Source organism: Apis cerana, linkage group LG13 (assembly GCF_029169275.1).
Source record: "Apis cerana isolate GH-2021 linkage group LG13, AcerK_1.0, whole genome shotgun sequence".
NCBI classification, from domain to species: domain Eukaryota; kingdom Metazoa; phylum Arthropoda; class Insecta; order Hymenoptera; family Apidae; genus Apis; species Apis cerana.
The window spans coordinates 7600098-7616754 of NC_083864.1; the positions used below are offsets into that span (position 1 = coordinate 7600098).

General features: G+C 35.2%; 2 protein-coding genes and 1 long non-coding RNA gene across 11 annotated transcripts in view; 2 read left to right on the forward strand and 1 right to left on the reverse strand.

Moving 5' to 3' along the window:
* Positions 1 to 16657, forward strand: part of LOC107996194 (COP9 signalosome complex subunit 7b) — a 225851-nt gene that overhangs the window by 119149 nt on the left and 90045 nt on the right. The window lies entirely within an intron of this gene.
* LOC107996192 (metabotropic glutamate receptor 2) overlaps positions 1 to 16657 on the reverse strand; it is a 250405-nt gene that overhangs the window by 115238 nt on the left and 118510 nt on the right. For all 3 annotated transcript variants that reach the window (XM_062083984.1, XM_062083983.1, XM_062083982.1), the window contains exon 2: positions 12318 to 16427. In XM_062083984.1, coding sequence (XP_061939968.1) covers positions 12318 to 16395 — 4078 coding nt within the window. In that variant the 5' untranslated portion in view covers positions 16396 to 16427. The remainder of the gene's footprint in view (positions 1 to 12317; positions 16428 to 16657) is intronic.
* On the forward strand, positions 3175 to 7214 carry LOC133667176 (uncharacterized). Its single transcript, XR_009832422.1, has 3 exons — positions 3175 to 4530; positions 4768 to 4965; positions 5952 to 7214. It is a non-coding gene; the product is annotated as an uncharacterized LOC133667176 (long non-coding RNA).

The following is a 16657-nucleotide window of genomic DNA, read 5'->3' on the forward strand; positions in this document are numbered from 1 at the left end:
ATTTGTGCCAATCTATTAGAATAAATATCTTCGAATACATAATGCAGTAAATGATATAGATAAATCTTGTCAAATAACCAAATATTCACAAAAGGATATAAATAATCCTTTTGTACCTTTCAATACAATAGTTTAGATATCTTGTCTCATGTTATAAATATAAATATTTCAACAAAAATTAATTTACAAATCAATCAATCAATTTTTCTTGCTTCTTCTTTTAATTTTATTCTAATTTTGATCCAAATATATTTTTTTAATTATTAAAAATTAAAACACACGAGATGTAACTCGTCTATATCGATGCACAAAATATTCCATATTTCTAGATACATTCATACATGGAAAAGGTTAATCCCGTTCCATTATATTTGCATAAAAGTTAACATTAATACCTGCAATAATATAATCGTTCCATTATTATAATACGAATTAATCTTTCCATCGATTTTTAATGGAAGTAATAACGAGTAAGAGAGGAATTTTTATTTCAATCGATATTAAATTCCGTTAATATCAGAACAGATAAAAAAGACTGATTACTTTATGAATTTAATTAATAATAAAACTCGAGAGAAAGAGAAAGAAAGAAAGAAAAAGAGAGAGAGAGAAACAGAGAAAGTGCAACAATTTTTAGAACGACTTTGCTTTCCTCTGCTTTTTTTTTTTCTCTCCTCTCTTGAATCCAATAAAACGAATTTAACGAATAACGGATTGATCGAGTAACAGACGTGCGTGTATTCGATATCGTTAGTACAAAGAGAGTAGAGCTCTCGTGCCTGATATCTCTGTATCCGTAGATCATAACGTTTAAATAATCGAGGGATCATCCATCCTTGTATTATTCTCGATTTTATGCGTATGAATCACGTGAATCTCGACAACATTTCCATGTATATTTTCACGATTTATAAGAGGAGCAGAGTTTTCATCGAGCCGAATACGCAAATTGAAATATACGCGGAGAAATATTGTCGGTTCAATTATATTCTTCGTTTATCGAAAATATCATTAATGGGATATTTTTGTCGAATTTCTCCACAGTGAAAGATATTTACCTTCAATTATGAATTTTTTTCGCTCCCCTTTCTCTTCTGTTCATTTTCTTTTATTTAATTTCTTTTATTTTATCTCTTTTTTTTTATTTTATTTTATTATATGCACTAATAACCTGTAATACGTACTCAATAAAAAATATCGTAGATAATTAAAGTTAAGATGCTATTATTAAAATAATTACGTTTCTACGTTTGAATAAGAAAAAAAAATCTATAGTGATTTGATTTTATTCTAAACAATTCTAATCATTATAATAATTTTTTAATTTCATAGGTATAGACTTTCTTCTCGCTTGCTTCTCGAATGATTTATAGCCACAACTTTATAGCAATTTAACTAACAATATACAGTTCATAGTTATAGCCATCTTGAATCGAAACGAGTCTTCTATATATATATATATATATTGCTCAACCAGTATGGGTCCATGCGTTGACGACAAATATTGTCTTTGTTAATATTTATTCGAGCTCGGCCATTTGTTTCCCAAGTTTTGTTTCATGCTTCACGATATGCTTTCGCCAAGTACATCCGGAATTTCATTCGTTGCTGCTCGTTTATGAATATAGATCGTTTTCTATTTTATTCTTGGCCCTCTGAAAACGCAATAAATTTACCATTTTATTTTTCTCTTTCAACGAATATAAAACTCAAGCCAATTTTTATCTATTTTTTTTTTTTTTTTTAATATAATTGATCGATCTAATCAAGTCTCGATTAGATCGAACGGATTGAAAGGAGGAAACGGATCTCCAGATGACGAGAAATGAAATATGAGATGTTCGAAGCATCGTTCACGTGTTAAGGAATGTAAACAGGAGAAGAGTTGTGAGAGAGTTCTTTGACATCTTTTCATCTCATCTTAATTAACGATCCGCCGACATCAGAGCGAGTTTTATGAAAATTCTCGTCCCCATTTAAATAAATAAATGCATCGTATATCGACGATGAAACGTCTTCCTTTAGATATAAAGTTTTTTCCTCCATTAAAAAGCTGGAACGTAATCGTGCCAGTAAGTTTCGAATAACGTCTGACGATGAGCGGATTATTCTACTTACGATCTCGCGAGGGAAGCAAATAGTTGAACAAAGCTTGATTTTATCGTATCAATTATTCCCAGAATTCCTAGAAATCGTTAATGAATTAAACGATAATAACATTATGTAAATTATTGTTACTTTATTTATTCAATTTGTCGTTAAATTTATTAATGATTTATTATTATTGAAATTATTTACTTAAAATGTATATTTGGGAAAAGAATATTATTTGAAAACGAAGTTGAGAATATTAATATAAATTATAATTGTTATTAATTCTTATAATAATAATAATAATAATAATAATAATAATAATAATAATAATAGGAATTTTTTAAATATATTGGAAACGAAATTGCAAAAGAGAGAAAATTGCTTTTATCCAAAGCTGTACTCTTTCTATCTACTATAATCTCGTTTAATTCAAAACACGAATTCTTTCAAAGCTCCCTTTCGTGAACGAAATCGATAGCCCGATCCATGTTTTTTGCTCCGCATCGCGAAAATAAATTCTTATAACGTTGCACAAGGGAGAATATTTAAAAAAAAGAAAGAAAGAAAGAAAGAGTACCTACCAATAATTTATTATTCTTTGGAAATGTTACCTTGGTTCAGCTTGGTTTTAAGTAACGCAAGGGAGAAGAAGAAAAGAAGAGAAAGGAAATACTTCATACGGTATTCGCAAAGGTATATACGAAATGGATGAAAAATTTATAATTTGTTTTCATTTTTTTCTTCCTTTTTATTTATTAATTCCTTTCCTTTCTTTCGTAAATAACGAAATATTCTTTATTCTTTTTTTCTTTTTCTTTTTTTCTTCTTTTTTCTTATAAAAATGAAACTCGAATGTTTGAAATATCGGATGTTTAAATAAAATGAGTTGTTCTTTCAACAGGGTTTTTTTCATCATAATTTTACAATCTCCTTTTCGGGATCAAAACGCTATTTTGATTTTATATAATTATACTTGATAGGATTATTTTCACTGGATGATACTAATTTCAAATTGTTCCAGATAATTATTACTCGATTTAAGCTGATTCTGATTTAAACTGATTCTCTTCTTCCAAAAAAAAAAGAAAAAGAAAAAGAGAACTCTATCTAGTATTCATATTTCCCAATATCGATTTACACTCTTATTCGTTCCTCTAAATTATTTATGAAAAAATAGGAAGAAAATAAGCATATTTCCACTTTACGTAGTTAATTAAAGAAATATTTACAAATTATATTTCTCATCTCACAAATATATTTTTCATGCAATACGAGAACGTAATTATTATTAAAAAAAAAATAACAACGTCAATGTTAATTGGTTATTGGATTTTATTATAAGTTTATCGTACGTTTATATAATTTTTTTTTCAAATGAGAAAATATTCCATGAAGAAAAAAAGAGAGAAATATATCTTTTATGTGGTTAATTAGTTTATGGAATCGAGTTTTGAGCATCGATGGTAGGTATTTCCAATTCCATTCAGTTAATGTTAATTAACCACGTACACCTAGAAATGCTAGTATAATCGTAATACTGGACAAAAACAGTCGCTATATTGTAATTTGACGTGTAATTACGAAATTCAGGGTATATATTGTCTCGCCTTTGACCGAGTTTAACTTTAATATTCATCTAAATGAAATGGAAAAAATTACAGAATATTCTAGCATATTTGGAGGAAACAAAGGAACAGAAAGTTGAATTTACAATAGTTAGTCACGGCAAGATATTCTATTATTATCATCAAATCCTTCGTGATTGCCGCCATGTTAAATACGATTCAATGAAAACTTCACCGATGAAAAATAAATAATCGTCTCGGTATATTTATATTTTTAAAATTTCACTCGATTGCTTCATTACTGTTTTTCATAAAATGGGAATTAAAAATTGGAAATTGAAAATAAATTGAAAATAAAATGTTATTATATATCGTTACATGAATTTTATTAACAAAAAACTATTTTTTAGGGCAAGGAGGATTTCGAAATAACACGCAAAGCGGTGTAAAGCAATATGAGAATTTTCAAAAATAGAGAATAAAAAGGAACAATGTGTTTCATAATGTTTTCTTGGCGGCACTATTTTTGTTCCACGTATTACGTTCTAATGCACGCCGAACAGAAAAGTCTCTCTCCACGAAAATGAAACGCAATTTTTTTTAAATACAATTCTTCTTTTTTTTATCTTTCTCTCTTTTTTATCTATTTTTTTTTCTTTTTTTTTTTCTAGTGCATATTCTTCCCAATGTTGCAACCAAACGAGACACGAGAAAATTTTTGAAATATTTATACCGCAAAATAATATATGCTTCCTACGTATAAATTCCTGCTGAATATATAAGGTGTTTCAGAAACGGTGATATAACTAAACAGAAGGTTATTCATATGCAAACGTATAAAAATCTTAAATAGGATATTTTAGATATTCTAGTAAGGAAAAATGGAAATAAAATTCGTTCGTTTGAGGCTTCGTTTTCGAGAAAATTGAGTTTAAAAATTTGTCGAGTAACGTGGCTAATTCTCATTGGTGTGGATAGAATGTTGAAAACTTTTCATTCGAAATTCTGTTTCCTCTGGAAAACGAGGGCCTCGAACGAAATGTTATTTTATACTTTTCAATAATATTTCCACGTAAAATAATTTTTAACCCGATTGTTCTATCTTCAGGCATCCTGTATATGTGTATACGTGTTTTGAATTAACGTATAAGGTTTAAAAAAAGTAGAAAGAAAAAGGCAAGAGTGGAATAACAACATACCCACGTTCGAGCAGATATTCATATGCACGTGTTTTGCGAACGCTATCTATGAAAGAATCAGTAAAAGCTGCTTTTGTCTAGAATACTAATATAAAATTGCATCAGAGGTGTAACGTAAAGAATTAAAAGAAACAAAGAAATTATATTGAATTATATCGATCGTTGTATTAAACTTGAGCGTATTTTTTAAAAATATTTTTTTAAATAAATATTTTTCTTTGATGGTTGTCAACAGAAATTATTTAAATTTGATATTGATGAAAATACAATTATCGATATACATGTAGATTATAGATTACATTTATCAATGGATCAATCGATACTCTTTTAATATTTATACTTGTGAAAAATAAATAATTAAATAAATATTTAGTAGAATAAATCGTAAAGATACAGAATAAATCAAATAGAATCTTTTATTTAATATGATTTTGTTTTGAAGTGCGAAAATAATCAGTCTTTGCTGCGATATAATGTAACAAGTATAGACGAGGAAAGCAGGTAGTGAGAGAAGGATAGAGATATGGTAAAAATTATGAAATCAGCGCCATCTCTAGAGTGCCGCAAAGCAAACACATATTAAACAAAGAAAGACTTAGATAGAAAAGGATAGAGACAGAGTAAGAATTGACCGGTAGCGGCATCTTTCGCATATTAAAGAAATTTCTTTGAGAATAAAGTAAATTAAGAATTGATTAATGGCGCCATCTCTCGAATGCCAATCACATCTTTTTAAAATATCCAAGAGATGGCGCCAATAGTATGTTTATAACACATTTTCTATCTTTTTCTCAATATACTCTCCTTGTTTATACGTGTTTCATTTGCGCCGAACTGGAGATGGCGCTGAATGCACAATTTTTAACCTATCTCTATCCTTTTTTCGTTATTTGCTCTCCTTGTTCATACTTGCTTTTGGCGCGTGACCACAATCGAACGTTTTCATCGTTCCTCTTTCAAAATTATAATACGTATCTCGTATACTATTCAATATTTAGTCATAGAATATTTGTTTTATTTCATATTTGTAATTTTATACTGAATTTTAGTTTCAATTCCGATCGTAACTAACACCTATTCTTCGTCTTTTCAGAAATTATAATTCCGAATATAAATATTACATTTCGCGTGATGAAGCATTTACATTAATAAATCTATGATAATATCGCAACAATTATGGAAATCCAAATCAAAGAATAATTTCATTCGATCGAACTTAGAGAATGAATAAAAAAGTAAGTACAAATAATTTTTCGAATTTCCTTGATATTCAGCAGGATTAAACATGAATTTTACATTACTACTTGCATCCTCATGAATCAATATAAAAACGTTATCGATTTTTCCCTCTTTTTGAAGCTTCAAGGGAAGGAAAATCATCCCTATTACCTTTCGAAATGTTGTTCTCACGTTCGATTCGCTATTTTCGTATTCGTATCGCGCGGTAACAATTGGTATTCATATTGGAACCATTGTCTGGTCGATTATAAACAAGCTTTTGTCGATTTCACGGTAGTTTCAGCCCGAGATCAGAACGCGATATCCCTCAGGTATATGCATATGAATAATGGTGGCTGCAAGAGTTAATTCTCGCTCATCGAGAATCACGTCGTACGTTAAACTTTGATATTCGTATTATTCTCTTGGATGAATGGAGAGTTGTTCTCGTTAATTCCCTCCAGAATAATATCGAGGAAAATTTTCTTTCCAAAAATAATAAAAAAAATGTCGAATGGGTATTGCAAATTATAGAATTATTATTTTATTCTATGCATTTACATAATAAAATTCGAATATACAAAAATTCACAAAATATACGCGTGAACTAATGCATTGTTACATGCAATTTGATATAAAAATTTGATTTTCTTTAATTCACAGGAAGATTTCAAGGTTATTTCTTTTCGTATTTTATCGAATCATTTCGAAACTGAATTTAACTTTCAAAAAAGTTTTTTAAATATATGATAAATTTTTTAGACATTAGTATTTGCAGAAATCAAACGATTAGGTTTGATAAAAATAAATGGTTTGATTTCTACGATAAATACGATTCTAAATTTTGTTCGCAATAGCAAAAAAAAAAAAAAAAAAAGAAAGAAAGAAAAAACAGGAGATGCATTAAACGAGCAGGTTTTTCGAAAAATAAGATAAGTGGAACAAAAAATTTCTCGTCACTGGTTACCGAGGATAGAGTTTTATACGAAATTATGCATCTTGTTAGAACGACGACACTCGTAAACGATCGTTTTTGTTCTCGACGGAAGCTCAACGAAATTGGAATTTTTTTTTGGGATCAACGTAATAGAAGTTTCAGAAAATTTGAAAATCAGGCTTATTATGTGATTATATATATATATATATATATATGGGTCATTGAATTCACTGTTTTTCAGAGCTTTTCGATTAACGATCTTTTTTATTGAAACTTATTTATCAGTTAATGATTACAATTTTGATTGATAAAAACTACATGATTAATAACACGATAATGTTGATTGATAATTTGCGCTGATTCGATTAATTAAGAAATATATAACACGAATGAATTATTATGCGATGTTTTACAAACTAAGGGAATAAAATAAATCATAAATATTTTTCCTAATGTCTTTCGTTTGAACGAATAATCACAATTCTCTTTGGATATTTTTCCAAAATATACATATATATAGTTTATAACATTCCATTTCAGTTGCAGTAAATATTCTTTAATTATTCGGTTTCAAAAAGATGCACGGAACTTCGTATCATTAATCCTTTTTAATCTCTTCCCTTCGTCGGTCGCCCTTTTTGCTGAATTTTTATTATTTTCCACAGGAAAGTTTAAATCAAAGCTTTCCTCGAAGAAAGGAACGAAATATCGTTGAAAGATATTCTTGACCACCGCATTCGTCCTCCTTCAACGAATCTCAATTCCTTTCCATCTTTTCTTCAGCTTCAGAAATTTATTCTTTTGAGGGCGGCCACCGTTTCTCAAAGCGATTCCGATATAAATTACGGAATGCACGCGTCTTCTTCGCCTCCTTTCCCTTCTATCGTAAAGTAAGAGTAAGATCGAGTAAGAAAACGACGGAGAACTAGTATTCTCTTATTTTCTGTGATTTCTTCTCGCTCGAGCGTGCGGATAAGTACGCGTTCGCGTTCGAACGAGATATTTCTCGAGGAAAGATCCTAATTAACTATTTTCTGTACAAGTGAACGAGTGATCTAACTTGAATGGAAACTGTCTCACTCCATTTACTATCGAAGGATACCTTCTTCCCGGGGAAATTGAATTCTAAAGAGCTTATCATCCAAATTCTTCATAGATTAGATCTTCGATATGTTTGTATATATTATTTTTGAATTAAAATTCAGGAGAGAAAGGTATTGTACGACAAGATTGATTTAAAAACTCAGTGTAAAAAGTTCCCGTTTCTCTAGGATAATGTTTAAAAGAAAAGCGTGTCTTTTAATTTCGCAATTGTTAAAATTTTCATACGATTTTCGTTCGGTTTCCACCCCCTTATTTGTTTTATTTATTAAATCAAAATTAAAGAGAGGTTCTTTTGCGTTAAAAAACACGAAATAATTCCTTGTTTTCCCTTTTCCCACGAAAAGACTTTCGAATAAAGAGTCACGTCCCCTTTCAAAGATGTTTGCTCGAAGTCAAAGGTCCGCCAGAAGTTATTGTACGCTTTAATTAAAACGTTACGCGCTAACAACTCTTTAAATGATTTATTTCAATTTCCCATGAAATTGTAGCCACGCAGAGGAAAATAAAATCGTGCTTGTTTTATTCGTAGGGGAGATATTCAATATATTTCTTTTTTTGATACAGAGATTTAACCGCGTCACAAATATTTTAGAACAATTTTAATCATCGTAGCGTGACTTGTGTACAATTGCGCACAAAAAAGTCTCGAACAAAGTATATATTAAATTGAAATATGATTTCATTTAGAAAATTGACCCGTAGAAACTGATATTTCTTTTCACGAATTTCTCGGTAGATAGATCAAGTTTTCAATTTCTTTGATGGAAACTTTAGTTCCAGAAGTAGAAATTCTTCCACAGTCTACTTAATTGTAAGAAAAACTTTCGAATAATTAATCTCTTCGGCACAGTTTTGACACGTTCTAAAACGGAACGAATATGAAATGAAAAGTGAGGTTAAAAGTTTCTTCTAGAATACGTTCAGCAAATACACTACACTATCCTTAACACAATTTCGTCAAGAAATGTAAAAAATTAGCTCGATAATACAAAATTATATTTGTAAATACGCAAAAAAGGGAATTAAGTACTCCATACTTCTCTCATCACTGTATTCCTATATTTCACCAATATAGATAAGATAAAATATTTAAAAAAATTCGAAATTAATAATAATTTTATACTTGTTTCACTAGATTTCGCGATATGGAATAACATAAACACAGGATCAGAATTAATCAATATTAATTATTCTATATTTTCTCTACTTTCTCTTTCGCAAGGGATACAAAGAAGGAACAAAGAATCCAACTTTGAAAAAGCCTATCGTTCACCAACTCGTATTGAAACATGAAACTAGTCGACTATTCACAAAGGCCTCGTTTCTCCTCAAATTTCCACGCTCGATACCTTGCACTCCTTTCATCGATACATAGCTGCATACACAGTTTTCACCGCGCAATTTTACATTTGGCGCATCACGTCGCGGTTTGCATTCACGTGGTTCGGCTGGAATCTATCAAACATCGCCCCTGCCATCGATCGTTGCTTGGAAAACGGCAAATTAAGACCTTGGCATTGACGAAATATCTGGGTCGAGGGTTTCCATCAAAGAACCGGTGAAATGGAGTCTCGGTATCCCTCGTTGTATACACAGAGTGTCCCAAATATCGAGCATTTCGTTTCATGGAAAAGTAAATCCAAAGGAAATATTTTTTTTTATTTCTTTGTTGTTTTCCAAAACGATATGAAATGAATTTTTCTCATTTAAAAATCAATTCTCGAGGAAACTGAAAATTTCGATATTTCTTTTGACAGTGTTGAATCTCTATTTTTCAAAATTAAGAATTTTACACGACAAAATTTTTTATTCTTTTGCTTATTTGCAAATATGTTCAATTATTAATAGTTTCGATTAGTTAACTTCACTCGTATTTGAAGAAAACTCGATTCATTCGAGAAGGAAACTTTAGATTTTTAGATTTTTAGAATTGGACACCTTATATTAGCGTGGATATTTACCATGGAAAAATAGTAACGGAAAAAAAAACAAAAAAAGGTAACGTGAGAGAAACAGATCTTGTGTTCTCGAATTTCGGAACGTAATTTCAGAACCCTTTGAACCGCTAAATTCGCTACTTTCCTCGAGGAAAATAATAATAAGAAAAAAAATATATATATATTTCAAAAATGTACATTGATTATTAACAAAGCGCGTTCCTTCGTTGATTTTTAAACTTTTCTGTTTATTTAATAAATACTGATGTTTCCTCGAGAATAATACGGTAACATGAAAAACAAGGAAGGGGAAAAAGTTGGAAAGAAGAATTTTAGAGATCTCTCGATATACGTATATTTGTTGTTCTACAAGAAAATATAAAGTATCCATATAAAGGATACCTTAAGTTTTGCAAGAACTGTCACAAAGTTCTTGTATAATGGTAATAAACGTTGTTGTCGCGTGTAACGTGTACGAAACTGAGGTAAACACGAAACGAGAGTTGTTATTTTCAATTTAACACGAGAAATTTTTATTTTCGTTAAAATAAAATTATTCTCGTTTTTATATTTATATATATTACGTAATGTAATGAGATTAACAACCGTCTGGGGGTGAGATTTAGAGAAATAATAGAGTGGATCGAAATTTATATTAGTAGCTCTAGATATATTTTTAATATTTATGAATTCCTTTTTTATCGAATACTGCAGGAAACGTAATATATAAAGGGATATCTGTTTTCTTTTGTCTCAACATTGAAATATTAAAAAATATCCCCCTAAATATTTTACAATTTATTGATTTCCAATGTAATTTTAACAAAAATTTATAAGAATCCATAAATGTCAAAGAATATGAAAAGTTAATTGAATTCTATCGTAAATTCTTGTATTCACGGTGTCACTCGATGAAAAGTATCGAACAATCCTGCTGGTATGCAAGAATCCGATATATCCTTTTGCTTTCTTTTTTTTCTTTCTTTCTTTCTTTCTTTCATTGCGAATCCTTTTCACGGATGAGAAATAATATTTTCACCGTGTACAAATTAAAACGGACCTGTTTTTTACCTGTTACTTCAAAATAAGAACCGCGTAACCCCTTTTTAATTACGATCTCGTTTCAATGTCGAGAGTTGGTTAATATTTAGCCAACTTCATATTTGTTTTAATTTTTATTCTCTCCCTTTGACAGTCGCTGTTAATTATCATTTCCAAGACAATGAATCCGAGCCCAGTTTCAAAGCGGTCTCAGTTTGCATAATTTCGATGCATCGTGGATGTAACCTACATTCGCGGATTTACAGTTGTTGTTTTTCTCATCTTTGGACACGTGGAAACTGCGCATCGTCAGGTCAGTATCGAGTAAGAGATTCGGGTTAAGCGACGATTTCTCTCGATTATCGTTCCTAGACTTTTCTTTTTATGGCCACTTTTCGAGGAAAGTTTTCGAAATTCGAGAGGGAGGATGCAAGTTTCTTATTTTTTTCTTTTCTTTTTTTTTGCCGCGTTGTGCAAAACTTGCCGTGCCACGGACGATGAATCTATTCCAAGTTTCTTCTCCTCCAATGCTATCTCTCCGCTATTGTTAAAGATAGGGAAAAAGTTTCTGGAGAAGCAATTTGTAGACACATTTTCTCGTATTTGTTAACCATGGGGATAAAATTGTTCGAGGTCGCATGGATTTTCGCCGGGAATCATTTCTCTGAGCTATGTCGAGCGATATTTCGATAATAACATTGTTTTCTTCTATCGATCGCGAGTAAATATAATACCTTCTCACGTTTCTTCCTTTCGTTACGAAAATAAGCAACATTTTCAACAAAATTTTTTTAAGAACCTCTGAAGTTTTGTAAGCTGAACAGGAGAAATTTTCCTCGACAACTTTAAGATAATTCTTTTGAGGATTGGCACAATTGAAAGAAATAACGAAAGAAAGATAGAAACGAATTAAATCTTTCGTTCGATAACCGAACAAATAATTAGATCTCGTTCCAAAATCCTTTTTTAAAATTCCAAAAAACTTGAGGAAAACAATATCGTGAAATTGTCTTCACTCATCAAGAATTTAGAAAAACTTCCAATTCCCTTTACACCCTAAAATTATCAATTAATTCCTCCTTTGGATTAACTGGCTCGAATTAACACGTCCTCTTAACGAGGTATCCGTCAATTACGGATATCAGTGGCTAATTGCGAGTATAATCGGGCATTAATCGGCATCGAGCTGTCGCCGACCCGAGTCGTAGATAAATGAACTTACCTTTGATGAAATCCACGGCCATTTCCAGACCGTACGTGTCCTTGTCGCAATCGTCGAGGATGTGGGCGCCTATCTTGACACCTGGCACGATTCCACGATCGTTCAACTTGTCCAAAGTGTAGAGCATCGCCTCGAGGGCTTGGACACCGCCCTGCGGCATCACGGGCCCGCAGGTGACGTTGTCCTCCCTCTCGTGCACCATCATCAAACCGCCCAGCACTAAATCCCCCTCCACCACGGCGCTGTGTTTAACCGGCCATTGGGGCTCCGTCTCGTGTGACGAGTTATCAGCGTTTCGAGAGATCGAGTCCACGGTCGCGCGGAAATCTTGATAATTTCCCTCGAACGGGGTAACGTACGATCGATCCTCCTCCTCCTCCTTCCCTTCGTCCTCCTCCTCTTCCTTCTTCTTCTCCTCCTCCTCCTCCTCCTTCTCGTTGATCAACCTTGGGCTCGGCAATTGGTCGATCTCGATCGGCGACAGCGTAACGAGATCGGTTAACGAGGCAGGATGATCGTCTTTCGTCGCCGACGAAATTGATATCGTGGATCGAAACGAGGAATTGGAGACGAATTCTGGGAGTTGTAGAGTTTCGCGAGTCCCGTTATCCGGCTCTGACGATACCCGGCCATTGACGATGGAATCGATACTCGGAGTTGGGACGTTGTTTGGAACCGTTTCGATCCCGTCTTTGTTCCACGCTGACGCGGAAGTTTGATCATTCGCCCGATCTTCGGCCGTTGGATTATATTTCGGGTTCGAGTTCGTGGAAGCTCGAACTTTCGACGACCTGGACCTTCGCCCTTTCGAGGGACGATTCGGATCGGTCACCTCGTTTAAGAGGACAGGATCCATATCATCCAACGAATTAATCGTGATTACCTCTTCGCTCGAGGAGGGAGCGGACGAGATCGATTCCTTGCTAATTTCTTGGAAATTTTCCTCGATATTCCCTCGATTCAATCCCAACCCCTCCTCGGACTTTTTCCCTTCAGAAACAATTAGAAAGTCGTTAAGCGATCCTTGGAAATTTTTCGCCTCGTTGTATCCATTCAAACTCGAGGATTGGCGAGTTTCTTTCGCAGCAGAAACCCTCTCTCCACCCTTAATTTTCTTTCTCGAGTCTTCGTCTTTTCGGGAAATGACGGCGTCGTTGATGCTCGACGATACGCCGTTTTCAGGTGGGAAAGATTGCTTCGATTCCATCTTCAGGTGGTTAATAGACGCTCGTTCGGGCAGTGCGTTAGAATTCGAGTTAGAATTTTCCACCAATTTTCTCTCCTTCTCAATGATCGTCGACGAGGCTTGGACGAACGGATCGTTGGCATTCTTAGCCTCGAATTCGGAGAGGGCAGTGCTCTCGAAGACGAAGCCGCCTTCGGCTAGACTGTTCGTATCGTGTTTTAGATACGCGGGATTCCGTGGTGCCGAGTCACGAACGGAATTCTCCAAGACGTTCTTAGACCCCTTTGTCACGCTACTTAGCATAGACGTTTCTTGCGACACAGGTTTAATGGAGGCTTCTCCGTCAATCTCCGCCCACCAAGTCCCTAACTCCGTCCCATCCATTCGATCCTTGCTCTTATTGCGGCTCCTAGAGATGGGTCCGTTATTTGAGTTTGCAAGCTTCGAATCTTGCTGCGAATTAATTGTTTTAGACGCGTCCAACTCCTCGCCTCCTCTCGACGAGTCGTTTAATTTCGAGACGTTCGAATTGATTATTGCCGACGACGAATACGAAGGAAATTTCGTATCGTTTTCGCGAATTATTTTAACGTTGGATTGTTTATTATCGTTCGAAACGATCGTATCGGAAAAATTTAACGCGGTGAATTCTTTCTCGTTGGACGAGTTTGATATTCCGTTCGCATCTTGAACGATGAAACGTGATTTATCGTTCGATGTAATATATAAATAACTTTTATTTGGAGTGTCGTTAATTAAATCTGTAATTATGTTCTGTCTCGATTCCGATCGAAATTTATTTTCCATTAATTGGGAATAATTCCCATTTAAATCTCGTAATTTTGTCCTGTTAATTGAATCTGTAATTGTATCACCGTGGCTCATCCAACGAAATTCGTTGTTCCATTCACTCGTATCGCTTCCACGCTGTATATTCGATTCTTGTAATTTCGTCCGTTCGTTTAAACTCGCGTTGTACCTTATCGGCTCCGATTCATTTGTCATCGAACGATTTTTATCCGGCACGCTTGATTTTTCTACTTTTATTTCCCTTGCTGTTGAATTCGCTCTTGCATCACGGCTCATCGAATCGTTCGACATTAGGAAGGGATAATTTTCGTTTGGAACTGTCGACCCATCAACAGAATTTTCACCAACAACGGACGGTCCATCATCCAATTTTGAAACGTTTCTTACATTCTTACTCTCTTTTGATCCACCAACTTTAAAATTTCTACCAATGTTTCGACTCGTGGGATAGGATTCGTTAGCCAACTTCGAGTCTTCCGATCCACCGACGGAACTCGCACCGATACTTTTATTAATATTCGTGGACCGTGCTTCGTCCTCCGAGCTCGAAGAATTTAAGCTCGATTCCTTCGATCCATCGACCTTAGAATTTTCACTTCGTCTCGCGAAATAGGACTCGTTATCCGAAGCAACATCTGTTACAACACTCGAAAACATCCGATGATCATCCAACAAACCGTCCGTAATATTGTCTCGAGAAAAATCGAACTTGGATTCTTCCTCCATATTATCCACACCGTTGCTCGCCCCATAAAGAGTAACGTTCCATGAATTTCCCCCCCCATTCGATGACTCGAAAGCGACACCATCATCGACGATATTTCTCTTGCTTCGCGCTGGATCGATGGAACGAGCACCATCGTCCTCCCGATCGTTATCTACGGCCAATACTCGTTTCGAGGTTCCGTTTAACTGCTGCGTATTCCCGTATCGACGCACAACCCCCATTGATCCACCAGAGATTCCTCGTTGAAGATCTTCCATCCTCGAGGAACCACGATACTCCTCATCGAATCCGTCGTTTCGCGTCTCTCCATCCCCGTGTCTCGAGAAATACCACGTATCCTCCAGATTTATCCTCGACTCTCCATCTCCTCTCCTCCCCGAATTATTAATCGACCCTCTCTCGTTCCTGCCCCGATCGTAGATCGATCTTGCGCCTCGTCTATTTTTCAATCTCCTCCTCGAGTCGAGTGTTAATTTGTTCCTCGTATTCCGGCTCGCTCGCCGACTGACCGAGATAGAAAACAGCGAGTATCCCGTCAAGTATCGTTTCCGGACGATCTTACCGCCGTCGAGACTCGAAGAGGCAATAATATCCCTTCGCCCAGTTTCCACCCCGTTCACCTCGCCGGATCTCTTTATCTCGAGATCCCTCGAGCTCCTCGCTGCTCCAGAAGTCGTCAACGATTCGTCATCGCTTGGAGCCGGGACGACGTGACCGTAATACGATGTCCCCTCGCCCAAAACCGCCTCCCCTCTCCCTCGAATCGTCACAGGTGGCGTCGTCCTCGTTTTACGACCCCTCGCCGGGTCTTCGCCGAGTTTCGCGGGGTTGATCCTCCTGGATCTGCCCTTTATCACGGCACGAGGTATCCAGGAGGATAAACGCGGCCGCTGTTCCGGAATATTCGGGCGGAGGCTGGTCGTTTCTCGAAGCCTCGTCTCGATTGTTCGTCGGGGATTGTTACGCGATCGTTGGACGAGTCTGGATTCTCGTCGATTCGTCTCGTATCTGGGGATCGATAGATCGTAGACGGGATCCACATCGGGGCGATTTGTCTGGACGAGGTCGTTGGAGGGTGGGATTGGTTTCGTCGCTTCTTTCGACGAGAGGACGACGGCTTTTCGTTGATTCGATCTTGGAATTTGGGTCGCGTGGGACGAGGATCCGGACGGGGTTCGAGGGGACAGGGGGTCCTGGTTTCGCGAGGACGGTTTACGTGCGGTGTTGCTGCGGTTAACTGGCAGCTCGGCGTTACCATAATCGAGCGGATGACGCTCGCCCGCCAAACTGTTCCGCAGAATTGACAGGACCAATGAAACGGCCAGTACGGCCAGCCAACCGTTGTTCCGCCGCATCACCTGCCTCCCCTGCCGAGCATGTCCTGATCCTGGAACGAAAGGGAAAGTGGGGTTTGAGAATGATCGTATCGTTTCAAATTATCGCGTAGTATTCGCGTAATAAACGATTGCTTTGTCAGTTTAATTATTGGAAATATCGAACGGAATAACTCGAGTTTCTTTGGATAATTTATTTCTTATCAATTGTCAATAGATCGATGAAAAGAGGAGTAAAAGTAATTTGAGTTTATCGTTTGGAATATTTCTTTGAATTTTGCTG